We start from the raw sequence: 27,007 nt of genomic DNA, 5'->3' as shown, positions 1-27,007 counted from the left end.
CCCTCTTCCGACGTCCAACAAAACTCCCCCTCGAAATATACATTTTATTATTTTTAAAGTGATAAACTGTATAAAATTTAATAAAATATGACGTTCAACCTGAAGCTCAACTCCTCCTCTCCCCTCGTCACGACCCCCTCCCCCTTCCAGTGTGGACGTCGTTTTATGGACAGCCCCTAATCAACCAACCCAAATATTGAAAGTTCTCTGCATTTTCGACATAACATTCGTCGTTTGGGCTATATAAACCTTGTCTTATACTAAATGCGTCATTGTCTCGTAGTCAATTGGAAGATAAAATATGCTAATAAAACGGGAGTCAAAACGAGCTGTAATAAGGCAGCATACTCTCTAAATGATATTCCTTACAGCTGATTTCCACTCCTGTATTTTACATCTGTCCATGTAAAAAATTAGTTTTATTTAATAAGAAAATTTAATCAGGTATAATATTAAAAATAATTAACTAAGTACTAAACTTATATAAAAAATATGTTAAATATCGGATGTTTCTCGTTTCTATTTTTAGTTACGTACAGCACCCGCGGCCCAATAACATCTGCCAGACAGAAAAACAGGAAAAAATTTGCATATATCTAAATTATTACCGTACTCTTATCTCGCTATAATGGAACTAAACAGAAGTCTGTTTATTATAAATAAATTAATAATGGTGAAAACTTATAAGCTAAGAATTTACAGCCTCTTAATAATACGCTACATACCAGAGCGGATAAATAATACGAGTTCATAACTACTAAAATTTAAAAAGAATGAAAACTTTAAGTAGTTTGTTGCTAATTCCAATTCGATAGAGCGCAAAACAACTATAATTACATAATCATATTTTGAAATCGCATATCTAAATTTGTATCTCGTATTTTCAGTAGGTAGCTGCTGTTTAGTTAAGTCTTTAGATTAAACGTTTCTACTAACTTAAAAGTTATTTATATTAGGACTTAATTAGTCTTTAGATTATTCTTCTGTTTACACGTGTATGAAATTTACGTTTATCTCGATTAATAAGAAAATACGATAGCATAAATTGTTAGAAAGCAATAGTTTGTGATATTCTACCAAAGCAAATAAAAATTTATTTAAACAAGGAATGTTTAATAATAATAGAAAAATGAAATACGGAGATATTAGGCGACACTATCCAATAAAAGGCATAATTAAACAATAAATTAATTTCGAATTTCTTTATGAACACATTTAAAATTTAATTTCCCGGCTTAACTTTATTAGAATTGATTACATCTCTTAATAAAACGCTCGCAAGGAGGCGTTGCATCTACGCCAAATTAATTAGTTTTCATTTTTTTTTAAATCTCACTTATTATTATGAAAATCTCCACATCTTTTATGCGATTCGTTATTCTCTCGATTTTTATAATCGTAGTCGTAATGTTTAAGAGAACTAGTTTAAAAAAAATTCAGCAACGAGTTTCTTAACTTTCCCCGCAACAGTCGGACAGTTCCCATCTGTTATCGTATTTTATTAACCAGTAAAGTCATCATTAAGTCCGAACCTAGTGGAGATAGATACACATGACCCCCTTTATCTCCCCAATCCCTTGACCTTTAACTACCAAAATTTAATAGCATCGATCCCCTAATAGAGAAACCTACCTGCAAAATTTCAGACACACAAATTCATACATACAGAAAATTCCCCGAAGTTTTTTTTTTTTTTTTTTTTTTTGCATTTCTCGACGTTTCAACGTGTCCTGAATCCAAAAATGTAAAAATCTTGGTTATTTTTGGACCGATCGCCTCTGTTATACAGGGAGGGTGTCTCAAAAACAAACCCCTCACTCTATGAGTCCAATAGCAGATACAGTTCATGAAGATTTTGGAAAGTAATATTTCAATTAAATTTTCTGTAATTTAACTTATTAGACTTGTATCTACGTCAGTAAATACCTAAATCAAAACTTAATTTATTAGTAATGGTCAGTCAGAGTGAGTACGTTTCTTTTGGGACACCCTGTATATATAACAGCCGGGAAAATAAAAACACAATGTGTAACACCGTAACCCGCGGAGTAGATTGCCTGCTATCCAGGTCATAAAACTTCACTTGTCTGGTTAAAAACAGCAATAGACGAAAACCGTAACACGAATAACCTTGAGTCATTCGGTCTGCCAGTTGGGGAGACAATGACCTTCTCCCCCGACTATGTCATAACTATATATTATCGACCGATCTACGTACTGGCCAATAAGGTGCGAGCCTATGTGCTCCAGAATAATATAGGGCCCGTGGCACAGTGCAAAATAAGCGATTGTTAAATAATCTATGGAACACACTAAAAGTGTAAAACAATACAGTCTTATAAATTTCTCCTTAAAGTTAAAAAGTAGACTACCGTAAAGGTAATGTGGCCACTAGCCAGCACATAACACAACTTTTTTTATATTAAAATATATTCTAAAAATTACTCAGTTTAGTCATACAGACTTTCACTTCAATGGGATGAATATGCTCTAGAATAAATTACATTTATGCATGACCTAAAAATGACCGATTATATTTTAATACGAGAAAAGAAGAAAAGGCAAAAAAAAGATTTTATACCAAGAATATAATCTTAAAAATTTGCTTAAAAGAGTAGAAATTGCCTCCAGTTTGCGTAGTTAATTAAACGAAACGATGATAATTAAGCCTATATGATTAACTTAAAACTCACGTCAATAAATAATAATAATCCATATAAAATTTAATAAAGCATCTCTACTCCTGTGGCTTTAAGTACGATTAAAACCGACTATATCTTAGTTTTTCGAAAATTTCTATTTAAATAAAAATAAAAAAATGTGGTTTTTGAAATTTAAAACGTTCCAACAAGTGTTAACGACAAAATGGGACAAAGTTTTTGTTGTTAACATTTCTCTTTTAAGTGAAATTTATAAGTTTATAAACATCAAACGAAACTGCAATTAAGGTGAAACATTATCGAAGTAATCTTTGTTCGATAAAATATCGATGAAAGTTGATATTATTAAATTTGAGCTGAAAAATTCTGCTATAGAAAGCTTAAGTAAAAACGTCTCTGTCGAAAGAGTGAAGCTAAAAGTTTTCTAGTTGAAAGGTTTTATCTAAGGATCTCAACCCCGCTAAACAGGGGCAAATGTGTGACTTTCAATTAGCGTTTGTATTACAAAGACGCTTAAGACGTTGTGTAGTGTATACCGACTTAAAAAAAAATTGTTTAATATACACTAATGGAAATATTTGTTTGAAAAAGGCGAATCAAATTTTTACTCAATTTTTTGTTTAACAGATAAATTATTTTCAACAAATACTTGCCAAAAATCTTACTGGACAAGCATAACTTTGTTCGCCTTGCTCTACGAAGGGACTGTTAGTAAACATTAATAGGAACAGACTTTCAATATTTAATATTTAACAGTTAATTCTTATATGGTCTAAAAGACGTTCAGATAATGTTCGAACAGGGTTGGTGTTTCGTCGTAACATATTTTCACGAAAACTCGACACTCTATAGAAAGTATTATATAGAAAATTCAATTAAACAGTATCTGAAGGTAAGTGTTTAAAACCGAGACAAGCTCTGATTAGAAATGAAATTCAATAAATTCTATAAGTAAACTAGATTTTTAAAAGTTACTGTCACAAGCCAAATAGAAAATTATTATTATTATTTTGAATTAACTTATAAATTTTATATTAGGAAAGATTTTCCATGGCACGTTTCTGGGATTTCATTGACGTCATTTCTTCTATTCAAAATTTTTAAGAAAGTTTAGAATTTCTGCAATACAAGAGTATATACTTCATATAATTCGAATTTTTCCTTGTATCTATATTAACTCTATAACCAAATACTCATGCTGTTTCGGGCAATCTACACACACACACTAACATTCTTACATACAGAAAAACCCCCGAATTTTTTGCGTTTCTCGATGTTTCAAGGTTCTCCGAGTCCAAAAATGCAAAAATCTTGGGAGGTAATTTTTTGACCGATGACCATAGTTTCCCTCTGTTATCTATAACAGCCGGGAAAGTAAAAAATATCCATTTTCGATTTATAAGATGTTTGGATGATCGAATTTCTTAAATGTAATAAAGTTAATTATATATCTAAAGATGTAGAAAAAAGATTCACTAGATTTTTATGGATCAATACGTAATTTTAAATCCTAACTGTAAATACAAAGCTATCTGCGTGAAAATGTCGGATTCATTGCAAATATTTTTAAAGCTATGCAATGAAAACAAAGCTCCCGGAGTAGAGTACCGCTGATTTTGATTCCACAGAAGAAATTCGAGAGTGATAATATTTTCGAGTTTAGATATAGATATCGAAGCTTCATTTCATATATAATAAGAACCTTAAATTTATAAAATATTTACCTAAATTTTCTCATAATTTTATAGTTGTTATTATTAGCCTATATATAGGCCTAAACTTCGTAGAGAAGTTAGGTGGAAGAAAACAAAAAAAAAAAATCGTTTAAAAAGTGTAGTTTAGTTTTATAGTCTTTCCGTAGTTTACACGTTTGTGGTATTTGCATCGATTTTCTCTTCGTTTATCTTTCGAAATTCCAAAGAAAATTTTAATATCTGCGCCGATATAGCGGAGCAGCATGGAATGCATTTATGTATCCGTACATATACTATTTTAAAAGTAGAAAGAGATTCCGAAGAGAAACATATTGAATACTTAAAAGATACAATCAGACAACTGCAAGAACTGTCCAAATAAAATCAACAACTCCCTACACCGGATCGACGACTGCACGATCTTATCATCATAACTTTAATTTTAAATATAAGCTCTCCACCTCAAATTAGTAGTGTTTGGCCCGTGTACATCATACTTTTCATGTTAGCAATAGAGTCGTGCCGACCACCTACCTAACTCCTTTCGGGGAAGGGAGAATTTTTGAATTTAAATAACGTGACTTCCTGGTAACGTAATGTCTGGTCTTGAATTTCATCTAATGCCGTTCTGGAAATTAAGGAAAGACAAACAAACTGACAGTCAGTGGGAATTTTAAGATCTACAACTTTTTTCAAATTGCAGTCCAATAACTACCAAACTTTTCTAAAAATCCAGAAAAGTCTATAACAGTTACCGCATGAAAAGAAAAGCGTACAAATATTGTAATGAAAATATAAATAAAATATTTGCATTACAATGTTTTTAAGGTTAGTAGGTTTGCCGTCTTGCTGCAATACAAATTGTAAAAATATTCTTACGTATTTTTAGCAGAAACGGGGATTTAGAGGTGAATGCAATAAATTGAAATTTTTAAACATATTCTCTAAGTGTAGAAATATTATACCCCGGCATTTACCAATTTCTCGGCACTTATTAAATGTTTACCGGAACTACTTACTAAAATTATTATGATTCTAGAAAATTAAGTTACTCTAAAACTTTACACTTATTCTCGTTAAGAATTATATAATTTGATTGCGATTTTTCGCTTTTAGTAGCTAATCCTTTTAAGCATTTACAGTATGAAAAACATGTTTTCCAACTAACAATTTACTTCAATGTAAAACGTCTTTGTAATCCAAAAAATTATGGTAGACGGTCTCACAGCAATTCTCGGTTAGAAATTGCTGTGAGACCGTCTACCATAATTTTTTGGATTACAAAGACGTTTTACATTGAAATCTAACATACAGCAATCCAATTATATTGTTAACAATTTACTGATGAAGCAAAAAACAAGACAGCAGTAAATTTCAAGCTCGGTGCAGAAAACAGGATTTTCAGAAAAGTTTGAGAGAGAGAGAGAGAGAGAGAACGTTTTTGCATTTCTCGACGTTTCAAGGTCCTCTTAATGTAAAAAATCTTTGGGGGGTCATTTTTTGCCCGATGGCCACACTTTCCCTCTGTTATAAGCTATATACTGCCTAGAAAGTAACAAAAAGCTAAATTCGGCTTTCAAAATGCATGTAAGCATTCTACAAACTGACTTAAACGAGTACTATTCATCACTTAATGAATGTTAGAATGGTTGCCGACATGTTATGTTACAATATCTATAGGTTACTAATGATGCAGTAAAGAAGTAATTCTCTCTTATTCAAATAGAAGTCTTCAGATAACAGGTTACACTTAATAATTAAAGATAGCAAGTTAGTCTGATGGTTGTAATTTTGTTTTATATAACAGCTTTTTATCATTTTTATTCCTGTCGCATAGAGAAAAAAAATTTAAATAAGTAAACGTATCTTCGAGGATATCTAAACTATGCGACAAAATATTATATAAGTGTTACGAGCCTAACACTGTGTCAAGTTCCGATAAAATATGTTAAATGCGTACTTTTTATCTGTTGGAGTAGCTGCCGAGTAGTTTTATATAAGTTAGCTTAAGTCAACTTTCTTCAAAACAGTAGTATTAAAAAACCATACTACTTTACAAGGTAAGTGTTCTAAAAACTTTAACGGTAGCCAAACAGTCACGAGAAATTAAACAGTACGTGGAGGGGATTTTCCCCTTTATAGCCTAAAATAATAAAATAATGAAGTATAAAATGCATTAGTGTGTGATATTTCTCATAAGCTATATTTATATTAGAATTTCGAAAACGTTGGAAAATTACTCAAAAATTACAAAGTTTATGGAAATAACTTGCATGATAAGTAACTTCTACTATAAAGTATACTTGTACTATTAAAAAATAAACGATTTTCCACGTCTCATTCTGAGTTAGTATTTATCACACTACATTCTCCACCAACGAAAATCAAAACTAATCTAATAAAACTATCGAAAACTATTTTATCTACAAAAACCCTTCATTAGCGTTTTTGTAAATAAAATATTTAACATTTAAAAACCTGTTGAAAAATCTATTTTATTTATGCATATAGGCCTATACAATTAATTTCGAGAAAATTGAATGACTGATTGTTAATAGTTTAAAGTGTAGTTCTTAGAGTTACAATTTAAAAAATCCAGCAACAAGTTGCTTGACTTTCTCGCCAAACGTTTGGTGGCGTCATCTATTATCATATTTTATTTTAAAAACTTTTTATATTTTTAACTATTATGAGATGACAAAAAGCTTAATTTTCAGGGTATGGATGGGTTTTATTTTAAAAAATTGTAAATGCTAATAACGAGTAAAATCACCATTAAGTCCGACCCTACTGGAGATACGCACGACCACCTTTATCTCTCCACCCCTGACCTTTAATCACCAAAATTTAATAGCATCGATCCCTTAATACACGAACCTCCCAGCAAAATTCAAGAAATTTTCGACAAAATGCACGGGAGTTATTAAGCTTCAAAGAGGGTAAACAAAATTGTGCCTCACACACATTAACAACCTCCATACATATAGAAATTACCCCCGAATTTTTTATTTTTTTATTTATTTTTTTTTTTTGCATTTCTCGACGTTTCAAGGTTCCCAGTCCAAAAATGTAAAAATCTAGGGGAGTCATTTTTGACCCATCGCCGCACCTTCCCTCTATTATATATAACAGACCCGGGAAAGTAATAAGGCAATGTAACACGGCGATCTGCGAAGAAGGAAAGGCACTCTACGGGACACTGATGGGTATTTAGATGGAAATACGTCATAAAGAGCGGAAAACACGTGGCTGGGCCCGATATGAAGAAACGGCTATAAAAATAATTAAACGTAGGACGTCTCCACATTGGTTTGGATAGACTAAGACTTCAAATTTTATTTGGCATAGTTTCACTTTTCGAATGTTTGTAAATAATTTTGCCAATAAGGTAACGTAATCTCCATTTAAAGAAAATTGATATAGTTTGCCAGAAAAGTATAGCAGACATCGAAAGTTAGTAATTATCAGAAACTATGTTAAACGAGGTAATTGACATGTTTTTCTTCGAACCATCCAGACAATCCGTTTTTATTCTGTCTAGACTAGAATGGCGATTAGTATGCAGACGGGCCATCAACACGACAGCACAAAGACGGTCATCTACCCATCTACCGGATAGATTTTGGTAAACAACTGCAACCGGTATCTTCGTAGAGGTCTAACAATTCCGTACGGCCCATCTGAAAGCCAATACAGTAGATATTTATAGTAATTTACAAGAAAGCCACTTTGCCCGTGCGTCTAAATTTCATTCAAATTGTTAAAGATCGCCCCCTGCTTTTCTTTGAGTTGGCACGTTTTAATGTTTACTACTGTATTTCCAAATTTAGTTTGAATCGAAACGTAATTTCATTCTAATAAGGTACTTCCCTTCTACACTATATTATCACGAAGTTACTAACAAAAAACATATTCCTCTTCCATTATCGAGAGCAATTTTGGTAGAAAAGAGGTGAATGGAACTAATTTCATTCACAAAAATAAATTGCTCCCGTAGTATCCATCTACTATTAAAACAATACTTCTCCCTTCCCACTAGTAAAACTGATCCATGAAGACCCTCTCTTGTTAGAGCCGAATTATTCAAAAATAAAGCTTCATTTTTTGCAAATAACTGGAGGGAATTTTGAGAAGTAGAAAGAAATTTCCATAAAAATTTTATCCACTCGCACTAAGTTTCGCACGATCTCGCAAAAAAAAAAAAAAATAAATAAAATAAAAAACTATTAGGATTACTCAGATACTTCCGGTATTTTGTACTTTCATACACAAAGCGTATCGAATTACACTTATAAATTCCCATATTTTAATAACAAAAGGGACTTTGAACTGATTAATAAACAATAAGTGGGTGTTGTAACCTTTGTAGTGTAATTTGGGAAGAAAACTTTGTTTACATCCTGCCATTGATCGAGGGCATCTTATTAAAAAACCAAATAGAAAAAGTTTCCATTAGAGTAATTTGACCTATGTAACTTAACATAATAAAGTAATTTGTAGTTTATTGTTGAAATTTTTATGAAATGTTTCTGAATTATAAAAAAATCCAGCAACGAGTTGGTAACTTTCCCTGTTGTTAAGATTTTATTACTAAAAAATGACTTTTTTATATCAATCATACTATTAATGAATAAAATTGTGTGGCACCATTACAGATTTTATTTAAAACTTTTTGCCATTTTTAATAACTAAAAAGATTAAAAAAAAAAAAAAAAAAAAAAAAAAAAAAAGCTTAATATTGACAGTAGAGACGAATTTGCTCCCCCCTTCAAGCTTTAACCACCAGAAATTAATAGAACAAATGCCCCTTACACACAAACTGCGTAACAAATCTCATCCTCAAATTTCTTCATCATTACCCCATCCTGAGATATTAAACCAAATAAACGCCAACACACACATTTCGGGTATCTTTTTTTTTTTGTTTACTTTTTTTGGTTCAGAAGCGTCAAAACATCACGATTCTAAGAACCCGGAGGATAAAATGTGACATGTTTACAATATTATACAACAGCCGGGAATGTAACCCGTGTTACGTTAAAACAACCAGGAAAATAACAAGAAAGTAAAAATTTCTTATGATTACAATACTCCCCCTGTTATCGTATAAAGTAAAATAATATAAACCAATTTCTAGACTCTTAACCTTAAACCTACTTAGAAAAAAGTAGGTCTAAGTTCAAGGAGAAGTGAAAGCTGCGTATTTTCATTAAAGTAATACTAGTTCATTTGTGGTTTTTATCCTCAACGTCAGAGAGGATGTTTGAATGTCAAATCACAGAAAATGATAAGTCTACAACGATTTGTGCGTATAAAATAGTAATTAAAAATTTGGCAGCGACCAAAAACTTCGCAAGTCTCAAAACTACCTTTAGAAAATGAAAGCCATGTACTGTACAGTATATACAGTATATAATATTTTTTAAAGTTATTTCGGGTTGATTGCTCAAACTCGTATATACATGCGAAATAGGCGATTCTAATGATTCTCTAGTAACTTTAAAATTACACTACAAAATTTCAACAATTGATAGATGGAAGCTTGTTTAAATGAGTTTACGTGCAGCATGTTTCCAATTTGAGTGCATTGAAATTTGTCGCTAAAGTAAAAATGAACCCACTGTTGAAAGGACACGCTCATTCAAGCAGATGACGTAAACAATAGGTTATCGATCCGTGACGGATTATCGAAAGTTTATTTAACAATTTCTACGGATCGTAAAGGTCTTTTATGTTGTACAAATTTAAAAGTTCGTACTGTGTGGGCTGTAACGCCTCACTACAATCTTCAGTTAAATCTAAGGCGCATTAAATACTTTTCTAATGAACTTTTTATGAACCGGTAGCCTCCTTAAGTTTAAAAAAGGATGCTAAGGATTACTATTTCCTGTTACTAGTCGCGACAGATTTGTGAGACAGTAACTATGGAAACCAGACATTCGTGCCCGACATCTTGCCAGACATCACGTGATTGATTTCGAAACGGAAAACAAACGTCACAGATCAGTTAAACAAGAAAACTTTTCGTTGTGGCAGAGATTAGAAAAAACTAGATTTATTAACGATTTTAACCTTTTTGTTGATTCTAGTACATAACGAATACATTCTTATCTGACTTGTGACCAGTTAAGAATATTTTTAACTAACTGTTTACCATTTTTCTTGTACATCATTTCTCTATCAATAGATATACAGTGCGAGGAGAAAAATATTCCAAAAATTAACTGCAAATGCTAACGACAATCTGTTGAACTTTGAATGTAAAATTATGAGTCACAAATTGTCGGGATGGGCAGAAAGCTGCGATTTGCCATGCAATCGAGTTTGACTGTAACGCTCGCCATTGATCAGTTCACTTTCTAAAAGAAAAGTTTTGAGTGAAGAAACTTTAAAATTCGAACCTTAAAATGGATCTTAAACGCATTTCGAACAGAACTGGATAGTTTTGCAGCCATTAAAAGCTGAGAAAAACGAAAGCAAAATGCTCTCCTTCCTGTTGATAGCTTAAAATACTGCTTGTAACAATGAGGATTTATCTTAAAACATCTTTCGTGTGAAACGTATCAATAGATTTATGAGAAATTGTCTAATTGTCCGAATCAAGTACGGGATATTATTTTAATTATTACTTAACTAGTTAATTTTAATTTCTGTTTTCCCTTAATCTTTCTAAGAAAATTAACTATTCGAGGTTGAGAAATGGCTTTTTGCTGTGTTTTATTGTAAATGGAGATTTTTTTTAATGTGTTATATTACATTTTACGAAAAGGAATATCTCGAAGTTCTCGGAAATGGAAACATTCCAACTGTTTTATTGCACTTTAGAATAAACACATAATTCTTTAAATTTCATCACTTTTTATGAAAAATAAACATTCACGATTCTTATCCTGTTACGAAGAATCAGAACATTCTCCAAATATTCGAAGGGATAAGATAGGATCCGCCGATTGAAAAAAAAAAAAAAAAAATGTTTTAATATCTGGAAAGCTCGTTCGCGTTCATTGCTTTATGTTTATGAACAATGAAAAGAGCCCTATTTCCTCCTCACAGTCAGGAATATTACTATTAACTTTGCAAAGGTGCACCTATCTATTGAAATCCACAGAGCACAATTGAATATGCGTATTGCAAAGATAGGTGAATCGTTGCAAAGTTAATAGTAATATTCCTGACTGGTTGAGAAGGGAATAGGACTCTTCATCGATGGGGTGGATGAAATGAATTAATGGGATAAAACAACGCAATACGTGGTGATACAAAGGGAGAATTTCCCCACGAGAGAATTTTCTGAGAAATTAGCCTCTATTTAGGAGTTATATACCTGAATAAAACATAGAAAACTCCATGCGGCCAGCCCGTAGATCAGGTAGAATCGTCGATCAGTAGTTTGCCTACTGAATGGTGTTCAGTAGTTTTATCTAATCGGCTTCTAGTGGGCTGTTGTAAAAGTTAGGAATGTATCACCGACTTGGCATTGTTTTATGGTTTTCTAAAATCAAAAGGGAGATGTCTGATTTCCTGCCGAATGGTTATAAGTTAAATTATGTTCGTTCCAGGTTTGAAATTGATTCGGGTTCTCAAATCTTTTCATTTTTTGTTTCCAACAGGAGATTACGGTCCTGACGTAATTTCTTATTCCTCCCCTTGTTATCTAATTTTATTAAAAATTATAGTTATCTTGCATATGAGAAACGATATACAGTGATATTCTTGATTTATTAAATATAGAATATTGATTTAATTACACACATTTGGATTCACATTTAGGTCTAATTCTTTATGATTTCATTTGCAAGATACTCTAATTCTAGGAAATTATGTCCATCAATTCTTCTGAAACCACTACATCGATTATTTGTTAATGCAAAGTACTGAACATATTTTATGGCCGATCTCGAATTTTGTCAATTCTATAACTTAGTCTGCACAGATTCAACGAGCATTGGTAACGAGCACTATCTGATGGATTCGGGTACGCATTCCTCCATTGCAACGGCCTGGCCATGTGACCATCTGTTTTATTAGTGTAGGTCAGCGCTGTCCAACTTATCATAGCCCGCGGGCCATATTTTCTTCACCAAACATTTCGGGGGCCAAGAAGGTTGATAAATGAAAAGTCAGTTTATGTTAATTAAAGAAATATTTTATTTATACTAAAAAGAAAACTTTAAAATATTCGTAATATATTAATGAGAACATTGTGGCCGTAATTTTCACATAGTAAAATAATTTTAATATTAATAATAATAATTTAGTAACAAATTTATTCATAGTAAAATGTACTCGCGGGCCGTAAAAATAATTTGGTGGGCCGTATACGGCCCGCGAGCCGCCAGTTGGACAGCCCTGGTGTAGATAATGGACTTTCGTATTGTTTTTACTTTCCCGGCAGTTATATATAACAGAGTACGGCAAACAGTCAAGAAATGACCTCAGAAGACTTTTACATTTCTGCAATCGAGATCTTCAATCATCGAAAAATGCAAGCAAGTTGGGATTTTTTCCTGTATGTATGAATGTTAGTGCATGTGTGCGAGGCACGATTATATTCACCCACTTAGAAGCTTAATAGGTCTGATTCTTATGCCTTTTGTCGAAAATTTCTGAAATTTTGCAGGGATATTTGTGTATTAGGGGCATTAATACTATTAAAGTTTGTTGGTTAGAGGGGTCGAGGAGTAAGGAGATATCACGCATCTTATATCGAGTTGGTCGGACTTAATGAAAATTTTACTCGTTATTAGCATTTACAACTTTTTTTTATTATAAAACTCGTCTTTACCTCAAAACTAAGCCTTTTATAATCGTTAATATAATATAAAAATTTTAAATGAAATATAATAGCATCGTACATAATTTGAATTCTTGCCGAGAAAGTTACGCAACTCGTTGCTGGACGTTTGTCTCTAGTTACCTCTTGTAAAGGTTATACAGTATATATCCAAATACGGTTAAATTCTGATCGCGACGTCGATCTACCAAGTCATTGTCTGGTTTATGTTTAATGAAGTGAATCCACATGTGGGATTAACTCCAATAAACAAAGATATTAAGTTAATCCCGGTTTGAATATCAATCAAGTTTTATAATTCTAGTCCCGATAATCTTAGAAAACTTTTTCTGAATTAACTACTTGATAATGATAACATTTATCAGTGTGAATTGAAGTATACACCTATTCAACGCTGTCACATCACGTGGTTTATCGTCTTTTGATCTTTGGAATTCATGTTCCACTTATTAATTCTAATTATAAAGGTTTTTCTTTGAAGATAAAATGTATATCGATTAAGTCAATGAGCATTTCCGTTTTGGGTAAGAGAATCTTACCGTTTTAAGTATCAGAAGACGATAGTTTACCGAAAATCCTAAATTTCTGAATCAGGAAGAAAGATGAGAAGTAAAAATATTTTTGAATAATATTCTAACCACAAGTTGCCCTTTCTAATGATGATTTTGTTGTGTTACATCGAAAATAATCAACTATTCATCCAGGCATTAACCTTTACTTGCTGAGCTATTAAATAAAGAATACAAACCTCATACAATAAATACATTTATTGTACATTATCAAGTTTGATTCATTGACTGGGAAATGTGTTGAATTCCCAGAAAATATAGAAAAGCAATCTCTTGCAAAAATACTAATTCTGGATTGTCGTCTCCATCTATTTGAGTATTTGTGTTCATAGCTTGGTTGTCTATCTTAAGGACTTCACAGAACATAAAAGAATCGTCACGTTTATTAATTATAAATTCACCGTAAAAAACACTATTTTAAAGTATTCTACGTGTAAAAACATTCTATCAATCAAACAATAACATAATTGATTTTAAGTATAAAAACTTTTCCTTTAGTTTTGTCGAACTACCAATTGTTCGGAAATACAGTATACTCGCTATTTGAACAAACGTAAGTGATTGACGAGCTGGAAAAATTTCCTTTAAACTATTCCTCATTATCAACGTCTGAATACTTTGGAAGCAGATAAACACTAGAAAATACTAATAAATACTACGCTAAGCGGAGTGGAGAAAATGATAAAATTACGTAAGAAACAGCAACAAGCATCTTATGGATGTTTAACTGATTTTTTTATGATACATTTCAGTGAATTTTTAAGGTCAAACACGTGCAATTTTACCAGATTTATATAGATTTATATATATATATATATATAATGTTCGAAGAGGATGAATAACTAACATTACACACGAATATGATACGTAGGCTATTATTCCACAAGAGAAAAATTGTTTGTAAACTATTACAGCTTTATAAATTCTTACATCTGATAAGATTTTGACGTATGAATTAAGTTTCTAACAAAGAATAGTCTTAAGAAACCGGTATGACTAGTTTTTGTTTAGTTTATTAGTCGAAACTGCGATGTAACAAGATCAGAGATACAAGAAATAAGACAGTGAATATTTCAGTTTGAATGTATTATATTGTTATATGAATAAATTACTGTTTAAATTTATTGCTCGATCATCTTTGTTCTCTGCAATCGTCGTCGTAAGGATAGGTTTAATAAATAGAGATCAATTTGTTTTTATTTTGTAAACAAGGAAAAAGAAAAGATAGAATTTACCAGCAATAATAGGGAACGAGTCATGATGAAAAGATTAATTACGTACAAAAAATTCAGTTTTAAATAAAAGAAATTTATTCTCTAAAAAAGAGATGAAATGGTATATCCTTTTCTCTTATAAAATACGTAAAAAATTAAACAAGTAATTAAGAGCGATTTGATTCTCAATTTTAAGTAAATTTAAGGAAACTTCGCTATCAGTTACGTAACCTAAGATCAATCTAAAATTAAATTCCCACTGTCCAGTTGCAGATTAAAATATACACTGGCTTAGTCATAGGCATTGATCAAAACATCTGAGATAAATTTACTCTAAATCTAAATTTATTTTTAGGCCAACTTTCGGATAAATTAATTACTAGGTTACTTTAATGATATTAACATCTCATTTTTTACGTAACCTAAGTTTAACCTTGATTAATTGATCAGCAACTTGATCAGAAGAGAGTTATGAAGAATAAGTGTTAATTTAAGATCAACACCCACTTCTTACATTGTAATGAGTAAAGGTTACTTATCCTATTTCGTGGATGATAGAAAATATATAAAATATCAATATTTAACATTTTTCTAACATGGGGATCCTAAATTTACGCGAGTGTCATTTTTAATATCTTAATAATGGATCAACAACGACTTAGAAATGTGTCCTATATTTGTTCCGAATTACTTAACTCGAAAATCTGGAAATATTAATAAACCACAGGCTCATTTAAGAAACAGAATTCTTTTTTTTCCAATGAAAAGTTGAGTACTAACACGTATCGATAACAGTCTACTTGTGTAAATATCGTCTACTACTAGAAATACTAAAAATTGATCAACACAAAAACCAGGAAAGATTCAAAAATCCAGAATTAATTAAGAATATTGATAAGTATTCAAGATACGTGAGAGAATGAGGATAATTGAAAGGTTGAATCGAAAGGTATTATGTTACATTTTTTTTAAAAAAGTCGATTTTTCTGCACGAATCAGTGTTATGTATCGAACTTTAGTACACAATGGGTGACAATGATGGCTAGCCTTTCAGAGCAGAGATATTCGGTAGATGAAGGAGATATGTTAGATTGACTTGTTGTTTTCCAATGGAAGAAAGTGATATGGGTTGATACCACCTTTTTACATAGACTTCTGTCGATTCTGAAACATAACACCTTTATCTATTAAAACAGTGTTAACAATAGCGCGAGATTCTACTATCGTACAGTGATGTTAAGCATATTTTAGAAATAGAGTTTGCTGTCTAAAGCTAAAAAGCTTGCCCTAGATTCTATGGGACAGAAGTAATGCAGATACAGAAGATACTGAATACAAACCTATCTCACGAATAGAAAAAGTTCTGGGAAAACACCAAAATCTCTCTCTCTCTCTCTCTCTGAGCAATACAAACTAATAATCATCGAATCCAATAGAAAAAAAAATCTGGAAATTAATATGAAACTGCATTTTAGAGATATTGAAGTCCTTGCATCAACAATAAATCTCGCTAACAGGAAAAAAAAGATGAATTAGGTGAACAAGTTCACTTCAAGGATGCAGTCAAACGAATACAAGTTGATAAATTTGGTTGATATCTATTCAAAAAAAGTTATGATCTTTATGCGCCAGCATGTTAATATTCTTCGATACAAATCTGTGCCATAGGATGATAGCATCCCCAGAAAAAAAAAAAAAAAAAAAAAAAAAAATGGAAATCTTACGAAAGAACTTTATGTTTCATAACTTTTCTTTCGTAAGATTTCCAATTCTTTTTTATGCAGATTAAGTATATTCTTGGAAAATTTCAATGGTATTACCACAGAATTTTAGAATACAATAACCATATTTTACACGATGAGTAAAATCATGTATGAAATGACCAGATTAAATAATCAATGATTCATCAATGATCAGATCAATGATTAAATAAATAAATTGTATTTCGTATTGCCAAGAGTTGTCAGCCTCACTTATTCTCTGAAAGAATATTATTTTTGTAATGTTGCATTTGAAACATTTGATTTTTAGTAAGTCGCATCTTTTTCAATTTTTGTTTACATTGCATGATGCACCCATTATATTCTAGTTAAGAAAATTACTCTTAAATATAGAAACATAATTTTTATCTGTATTATACTACATTTGTTAGAAATATAAAATAATAAAATGTTTTATGACACCCGCTTTCAAACAAAATTGGTTGATTCGTATTGCCAGTGTAGTAAATAAAGGTTTATGTGCAAATAATTTACTCTAAACCACAGAAAGAAGCAAATAAGTGAAAATATATGGTTAAAAACTTAAAACTTCAATAGCTCAGAACTTACTTTTTGTAACATAACACCTTCATCCATTCATCTCTCCCATTTAAACGCTATAGCTCCATCCAGGAATTTATTATTACAACCAAAGTTCATAACTGCGGTCAAAGTAAACATCCGGGTAAGTGCCAAACGACACACATGCGAACATAAATTTCAGAATAGTCGATGAACTGTTGCCAACTGGTTGATACGCTATTATTATTATCATCATCATCAGCACCAGCAGCATCGTAACACTCTACTAATGAAGAATCGACACTAAATTATCATCTGATCACGTGTAATAATAAAACGGAGTTTGAGAGAGAAAATATTGAATTATGATAAGGTGTATTCATTCTCCATTAGATATGACGGTTCTAAGCTAATCCAGATTCCCTTGATTTCTCACGACTAGTTCAAATCAAAGTTTGGTTCCCATTCTCTATCCTGAAGTGGATCTCATAAGTCAAGCCAAAGCACCTTAGGAAAATTCGACAAATCACATAATTGATAAACGAATAGTGGACTTCTGGTAGACAGAGCTGAATTACTTTTATCTTATTTACTAAGGGACTTTCCATAAGTGACATCACACTGGAACGGAGGGAGGGGGTTACGACAAGGCAACAAGGGAGAGGGGATGGGTAGAGGTTTAGTAGAGGTCCTTTTATTTGATTAAATTGTTTACATTTTATTATATTTATTTCAAAATTTCTTGTATGTTTCTTTTCTAATTATGGTATCTATCATTAATAAAGTGATGAGGGTTTTAAGGGGGTTGAGTTTTGTTGGACGTCCGAAAAGAGGAGAGGGTTACGGAAACTTGAACAAACTGGGACAAGGGGAGAAAGGGGAAGTAAAAATTTCAAGAAAAATGCAGACGTAATTTATGGACAGTTCCTAGTTTAATTTGTTTTTAGAAGAGCAATAACGTAATTTATAATCATACGAACAGGAAGTAAAACAATGCAACTGAAGTCCTCGACAGCTGTCAGTGTTTTAGGCTGTAACTCAATTAATTACGGTATTATATGTTGTTAGTGTCACGTTGATTCTCACTAGCCATAATTTACCATGTAAAAAATAAAAATTTTCGACTATTTATACTATCCTAAAAAGCAACAGCTGCTGTATGTAAACCCTACATGTAAATAAGAATGCCTTGAGGCCTTTACATTCAGAGATAAGTTTAGAACTCGAAAAAATGTTTTTTTTTCTTTTTTATAGCGTTAAGATACTAATGAATTATTCCACCCTCAGAAAAACAAATATATGTATATTAAAGAGAGACACCCAGGTAAATTGTCAGATTAACTGCCAAAACCGACATACAGCTATTCTTCAGACAGGTATGTTAATGATTATAGTTGTGATCCAACTGCACGACATGTAATGCCACAATGCCATGTAAACTTCTAAAAAACATAATTCATATGCAAACCAAAATTGTTTGCATTGGAATTCGTAAAACGAGGAAAAGTATTCTTTAATAGCAATCTAATTAACCTAATATCCAACAAAAACATAACAAAAAGCTATGAAAATACAGTTCGTCTTTTAATAGGAAATATTTATTAAACGATATTTTTAAAAGACCAAAATTTACACATAAATTTAGCCCATATACTGTATTAATTAAATTGAAACAGATATTGAAAGATGGCATCTAACAACATATCACGCTGTATGTTTTTACATAAACATTCAAAAAGGTTAAGTACTTAACAATGACAGTTCAGCATCTTTGCAAGATTAACAAGATTTTTTTCGTTACATTTGCTTTCTTGAGATGCGTAAGTGTTTGACTGATATGTATAAAGCAGTGTTTTTCAACCGCCGGTCCGCAGAAAAATATTACACCGTACTGAAGCTGGCGCGCTTGATTACGGGTGATATTTAAATAGTAATGCAGAGTTACTATAAGTACTTTGTTACGTACAGTAACTCTAGGTAAGAATATATAAGCTTAATAAATAGGCATAATTCTAGTCGCATATAGTTAGGCCTAATTGAAATAATTACGGTCCTCTAAAACAGTGGTTCTTAACCGTTTTATACTCGCAGCCCACCAAATATTTCAAAATGTTTTTGTGACCCCCATTTTTTTAAATAATAATTTATATTTATTAAATTATCTATAATAAATTGATTTTTTTATTATTGCTTTCTTTTTTTTATGTATTAAATGTAAACCATAAGTTTATTATTTCATTATCTATTTAAATAACATTCAAACTTCACAATTAAACATGAAAACTCATTGATTTTTAACAAAAAATAAAATAAAAAACATGTCGCTAAATCGATCCAAAGTCGATGCTAAAACTAAACTAAAACTAAAACACCCACAACTTGTAGTAAAGATTTTGCATATCTTATTTTTTTTTTATTATATTCTGAAGGAAATTTTGCATAATTTGGCGGCCCCCTGGCAAATTTCTTACGGACCCCCGGGGGCCGCGGCCCCCTGTTAAGTATCACTGCTCTAAAAGAAAAAGGGTGAAAAACACTGGTATAAAAAAACTTGTTTATTGCTAATCTTTTATATTATTGCTTTTTTTTCAATTACAAGCGTTACCTTAATTTCTTAAAAATATATACAGTTTATAATAATGAATTTTAATTCCTATTATCATAATATGAAAGGAAATTCGAATTAACTAGGAACAACATAAAAGACAATTTTACCCAAGGAAAATGTGTCTTTTTCTAAGCCACATATCGGGTAAAGATCCATTATAATCCTTCAAGATCTTAATTTTAAAATGTTTCACTGGATTTCCTGATCTTGCAACATAATTTAAGTTCAAAAAATACTTTTAAAACCCGATCATCAAGCTCAGAGTTTTTGAAATATTTGAATATGGTCCGTCAGTTTGCAGGTTACAGTATGAATTCAGTGATTTATACCATATCTCTGTGGGCTGGTTTTTCCCCGGGTTTGGTCTTCTCTGCTGTGGCTCTTATGATTAGGCCACACTAGGCTGTCGCGGTAATAGAAAAAAAATTATGTTTAAACATAGTTTTGTGGTGGCCCTGGGCACCGGCCTCTGGCCCCAAATGCCCTTACGTAAATTCGGCCCTGCATAAAAGTTTTTTCAATTTATGTATGTTTAAAGAGATCTCACTGGTGCTTGAAAAAGAATAACTTTAACATGAAGACTGAGTGATTTTAAGTCTGGTTAGTCTGACTAAGTCTGATTAGTTAGAGTGATTCGATTAGCTAGGTGTATACAGCAAAATACGTTGATTTTTGTCTAAATTTTAATTTATTGATTAAAGAGTTGATTTCTGTAAGATTTTCTTATTTTTTGTTAACCCTCAATACCAAAATAATCCCGGGATCGACTAAGTATAATTCCGAAATCCCGGGATTAGGAATAAGGGCCGGAATCGAATTCCCTACCTACACCTTACTAGTAATATAAGTGATATAAAAGTGTTTTTGTATATGATATGGTTGTTGAGTATATTCTAAAAATTGAAAAACATTTAGGATGTATAACTGGATTATTTCCATACGGAATATGTGATATTCAGACACTATGGAAGGATATAAAAGTTTACTATTCATGTAAGAGGAAGGAATTCCCAATATCCGACAGCAGGATATAAGTGAAACCTAAGTTTTCGGAAGAAAACTTTTAGAGAAGTGTGGTGTTTTCTGGAACTGCAGACACTAGAAATAGTATAAAAATGAGAGTAGAATATTCTTAGCTGTGGAGTCTGATTTAAATGGAGGTAACGATATGAAAGCTGAAAATTATCATAATTCCGAATAATAATTTAGTTAAAATTCAAATTATATTGAATAAAAAGCAGACGATTATAAGTTGTATTGAAATTATGGGTTGATGTACCGAAGATTTGCATCGCAAATTCTGCACTGATGATGTAGAAAGTAAGTCATACGTTGGTATAAAAATGATTTATTTGATTAAATATTTCGAACTAAGAGAAATCAGCATTCAAAACTGTGTTCGGGAATTTCAACGGATTAAAAGCACTACTTTGGAGGAATATTTTATATATTTATAACTACGAATCTTCTGTCAAAAATCCAAAATTTAGTTATCAAAAACTTTGAAATTATTATATATAATTAAAATATGAACGGTTACATTATAGACCTCTAAGGGAGTTGAGTTTTTCAAAAAGAAAGTATTAGATATACTAACGTAAAACAAACGCCAGTAAATCTAATACTTTCTTTTTGGAAAACTCAACACCCTTAGAGGTGTATAATACTATAATAGGTTTGAAAAACAGTTCTCTGGACATTACTTTTTTAAACATTGAAACTCTAAAATATATATCAGACATCTTAGCTCAACCATTATCGCACCTGATTAATAAATCTTTCGAAAATGGCATTTTTCCGGAAAAGTTAAATCAAAACTTAGTTTTGCCGTTACATAAGAATAAAGGATCTAAGTGGGAGATAGAAAACTACCGTCCAATCATAATAGTATCTATTCTGGAAAAAATGTTTGAGAAGACTTTTCAAAAGCTGGTGGTACGAGATCGCTACATGCATTCAATTCATAATTTACATTTTAGGGAATCAGTGTCGGAATCCTACCGCACTGACAATATTGGTGGGATATGTGAAATTTACACGAAACAAGTCCTGTTGGAGAGTTATAAACACATAAAGGATAACAAGGAAAACATCTGTCTCGGAAATAACATTGGTGAACATCGAAAATCATCAACACGGGATACTCGCAAGATCTGTGGATATAATCTTCCAATCATTAAACTTAAGGTGGGAAAATCTGCATCGATCTTCCAAATGATTTCCTATCGAAATAGTTTGAGTAATAATAATTTAAGGAAGACATCATGTTATAAAATCTTCAAAAAACAATGTAAAAAACTTAAGTTATAGTGATTGTTATTAATTAATGTAAAAGGACATGAAAATTTTCAGCTCGCGTCTTGGTTATTGTTTAACTAACCCTCTTACTGCTTTGTTTTATTTGTTTTAACATACTTGAGAAAGGCCTACTTGGCCACAGTGTTTTTTTGAAAATAAAATAAAATAAATACACGAGAGAAAACACTATCAATTATCGAAAAAATGTTGGTTTGTTATTAAAAGAAGGACTTCAGATATTTAAAATATTAAATAGAAATAATCTAATTTATAATCATTCATGATATTAGTAATTTTCACTATTTTAAATTGCAAAATTAAAGATTTACAAATGGATTTTTTAATGAGATTATAATTAAATTGACTCGAGTTTAACACGTAAGTGATAATAGCCCAGGTCTTATCACTACACTTTACATACGTATAGCAGTTCTTCTTAAAGCGCTCCTTTAAATGATAAACACGAATAATTTTCTGTAAAACAAGGCGTATAAATTTTTGATAAATTGAATATTGACGGTTCTATATTAAAATTACAATTATTACAAAACTAATTCATTTAAGACTATCATCATCCTTAAACGAAATTTTTTCTCTCCCCTTTTTTCAATAATAACTCGTTAAACTATTTAAATTAGATATTTAACAATTCATAAAGGCATCGTTATAAAAGGATGATATCAGACTTGAAATCTATGATGATATTAATTAAAATGAACAATGCTGTATCATTTATTTGCATATTATATGAAAAATTATAATATATCAGGGTATTGGTAATTTTTACTTTTCTAAATTGCGAAATTAAAGATTTAAAGATGGAATTTTTAAAATGAAATTATAATTAAATTAACTTGAGTTTGTGATAAGAGCCCGAGTCTTATCACTCTCTACACTTTACAAGAAACAAAAATCAAGTAAAAGATTTAGCACTATGCGTTTAAAATTATCATCACGTTTTGCTTATCTTATCGGGATGTTAAATTCATGTACTTCTCAACAATTATATGAATATGAACATGAAAACAACAACAACAAAACTATCGATAAGGAAATGGAGCAAATTAACATAATTATAAATATACAAGTTAGTAGGATAACTTGTCCAATGATGCCACGTACTTCGAATTTAATTCATTCTAGGAGGCTGTTCGAACTCCGAATCAATTTTCCCTATTAGAAATAACAGAAGCAAATGAACCGTTCCCAGACCCTAAACGATACCTATTTCGATAAACGGATAATATGCGTAATTTAAAGTAAAAATAACAGAACTAAATGCGAAAACACTGTATAATAAAATAAAAAAATACCGTACATTTACGGCTGCATCCTAAACGTGGCCACCAGAGTGACTATAAGTCTACCGCTTTCGTGCTTGGCGATAAATTCCTTTTTCATCTCAATCGTCGATACTGCCACCTTCCTCTTAGGATTCGTTGCTTCCACACACTTGACGGATGCCACGGTTAATAGGTAGGGGTTATATACTGTATGTTACAGTGAAACAGTTTGGTCAATCTGTACTATAGCATTCACAAGATCTTAATTTTCGGCTTGATCCGAATAATTGATGGCCGAATGTGAAGTTCCTCAGACAAAACATACTTTAAGTCTGCCATTTGACCAATCTTGAGGTACAAGACAAGGCATTTTCAAATGTTCTTGCACTTTGTAACGCCAAACTATGGAGTATAAATGCAAGAAGAATGCATTTACACTTCACTTTATGCAAATCATTAGTGAATGTGGATTTATTATTTTAAAATGAACAATTTGTTTCACATTCACTGATTACTTTCGAGTTTCTTTCGAATTTAGCGTTCCAATTCTGAAACGTTCGAAGTACGAGGTACCATTGTACTTGAATTTTCAATTAGTCTAACTGAAAATTTGAAAACATATCCCACAATTAAAACTTTCATTTGACTATGCAAAGTTACATTTTAAGACAAAATCTTACGTATCAACTGTTATATAACATAAAAATATATAAACAACGTTAACTAAATATATATCTGTGATAAAAACGATATAATGTAGTAAAGATTTTAATTACTTTATTAAATTGTATACGAAAACATGATTTAAAGAACTTTTAGAAGTATAAAAGTTAATAAACTGTCCCCCATACTGTTTATCCGTAAGACAAATTTTTCTTAACATTAACAATAATAAATATTTAGTAATATTTATACACAATTCAGCGCTAAGAAATGACGATAGACATTAAGCTTAAACATTCTTTAAGAACACAAATAACAGATCGGTTTTATAACTCTTTTCAAGAAATTGATCTGACTTGAATTACATAGTACTTTTAAAATAAACCAGCAACCAGTTGCTCAACTTTCCCGGCAACATTTAAACTTTTATTTTAAAAACCTTTTTATATTTTTAACTATAATAATACGGCAAAACGCTTAATTTTGAGGGTAGGGATGAGTTATATAAAAGAATTATATATGCCAAAATAACCAGTAAAATTTTCATTAAGTCCGACTCTACTGAAGATAGGATGTTCCTTCTATCTCCTCATCCTTCGAGTTCGTACTCGACCCCCATTTTTACATTTTTAGACTCGGGGATCTTGAAACGTCGAGAAATGCAAAAAATTGGGTTTTCCCCTCCATATGTATGGGTGTGTGTTTGTGGGGGGACACGATTTTGTTCACCCTGTTTGAAGCTCAATAACTCCTGAAAATTTCTGAAATTTAGCAGGGAGATTTAGGGGATCGATGCTATTAAATTTTGGTGATTAAAGGTCGAGGGGTGGGAGATAAACGGGGATGTGCAAATCTCTAGTAGGGTAGGACTTAATGACGATTTTACTGCTTATTAGCATTCATAATTTTTTTTATAAAATCCATCCCTACCCTCAATATTAAGGTTTTCGTCATTTTATAATAGTTAAAAATGTAAAAAGTTTTAAAAATAAGATATCTTAATCGACAGCGCCATCAAAGACTGCTAGAAAAGTTAAGCAAATTGTTACTGGATTTTTGACGTGAACTTAATGACCTTGAAATTTAATTCTAAAGATTAATTATGATAATTTTTGAAATATATTTAAATGGCACTTTTAAAATTAAATTTAAAAACTAATATATGAAAAATATGTTTATAAAATTATAAATATGAGGAAACAAAATAGTTATAATTACCACGAAAGGGTTTAAAACTGGAACTCGACTTATTGGTCCAGGTGTCTAAGATGGGCGACAAGGAGCGACTTATGGGCAACTGGTCGGATTCGTCGGAAGGGGGTCTACCCATTGCTTCATCTTGTTCTTGGGCTCTTCTAAGAGCAACTTGGAGAGCTATATATAAATATATACACATACACACATATACTATACATACACATATATATAACATAGCCATTAAAAAACATACCCATAACGCGCTGTCGATGAACTATCAAAGTGCACTTTGAGCACCTGCACAAAAATAATTTGGACAGTAGCGTTTATATACATATATATAAATATTGTGTTGTCGTTATATACGTATATATAACGACAACACACACAAACACACACACACACACACACAGACAATATACATAACACAACATACACGCACACACCTGCAAAAACGATGTGGACAATAGCGTTTATGACCCTTGATTGCAATGTTGGCATTGTGGTTTCTGCATCTGGCACACACCGGAACCCGCCTGTTGGTACTCGTCGTCGACGGTACTTGCGGTCCATCATCGTTCGGAGTAATCACGCTACTCTCATTATTTTTCCGATTATCCACACCCACGGGATCCAACCGAATTTCGCTATTGTCCATACTTAAACGTAGGTTAATAGTTCATTCATATATATATATATGTATGTATATATTTCCTAAATAAATAAAGCAGCTACTGGTCTAAAGATCTGTCAACACATCGGACATTTGCTTTCGATCCCACCTATGACACGGCCTCCAACGTTCACTTCCGTTAACTGCAACGGATTTTCACGCGACATCCTTCGCCTAGCGACGGTGGCGATCCTAGCGTTTGTCTCCCGGTTACGCTTTCCGGAAATGGTTACCAGATGGCGCGACACGATTATAACATTTAAACACTAGTCCGTCATCGTATTTAATTTTCGCTAATTAAAAACAAATAAAGAAATGTTTCGATGTAATTCCAATGAATAATTATATCTGGCCTTGTTTTTTTTCCACTAGAATTTGTAATAATTATTGCTTTTATACTAAATATTTAAAGATGATATTTCTACCGTATTTTACAAAATATGAAAAATTTTATAGGCAATCTTTATAACTTTTAAATTATGTATTGTTTATTTTTTGGATTGTTTTATTGTCTTTAAAAGTAACAGTGGAAAAATATTATCTTTCTTATGTATTTTCTTGTATATTGTTACGGGTTTTATTGTTACGCGCAGGTGGAAATCTTTAGTATTAAACAGACTTTTCCTATTGTCTCTAAAATAAGTAAATAAATAGCTACTTTTTAATTTTTACGACAAGAAAATTACTTTCGTTTTTAATTTTAGTGTTAAAAAATAGTTTTAAATGATTAATCTCTTTATTATTGCATCGAGCGATAATACTGTATTCAAGTGTTATCGTATTCAAAATGACTGGAAGCGTATAAAACATCGCGTCATATTATCTTACAAAAGATACGAAGTAACACAGATAAATATGCAACGTGGTATTCGTATTAGTTTGCAGAGTCTGACTAGATTAAAAAGTTATTTAAATTATTCATTTGTAAAGTATGTAATAAAAGAATCGAAACAATTAAATTAGCTTGGTATATTTTGCATTGTAAATACGAGTTTAAAATAAACTTTATCGTACTGTCTTAATTGTTAAAATATTAACGTAATAATGTTTTGCTTTCGTAAATGGGTTCTAA

General features: G+C 31.4%; 1 protein-coding gene across 1 annotated transcript in view; it reads right to left on the bottom strand.

The window, feature by feature from the left end:
- Nucleotides 1-26,109, bottom strand: part of LOC136986019 (uncharacterized) — a 38,585-nt gene extending 12,476 nt beyond the window's left edge. The window contains exons 1-3 of the mRNA XM_067283470.1: nt 25,709-26,109; nt 25,516-25,559; nt 25,284-25,439 (exon numbers count right to left, since the gene is read on the bottom strand). Coding sequence (XP_067139571.1) covers nt 25,284-25,439; nt 25,516-25,559; nt 25,709-25,920 — 412 coding nt within the window. The 5' untranslated portion in view covers nt 25,921-26,109. The remainder of the gene's footprint in view (nt 1-25,283; nt 25,440-25,515; nt 25,560-25,708) is intronic.
- Between the last annotated feature and the right edge of the window lie 898 nt (nt 26,110-27,007).

The sequence above is a fragment of the Centruroides vittatus genome, unplaced genomic scaffold (assembly GCF_030686945.1).
Source record: "Centruroides vittatus isolate TY-2023 unplaced genomic scaffold, ASM3068694v2 contig_986, whole genome shotgun sequence".
Lineage (NCBI taxonomy): Eukaryota > Metazoa > Arthropoda > Arachnida > Scorpiones > Buthidae > Centruroides > Centruroides vittatus.
The sequence above is the reverse complement of the archived record's forward strand: the minus strand, read 5'-3'. Positions and strand labels throughout refer to the sequence as shown.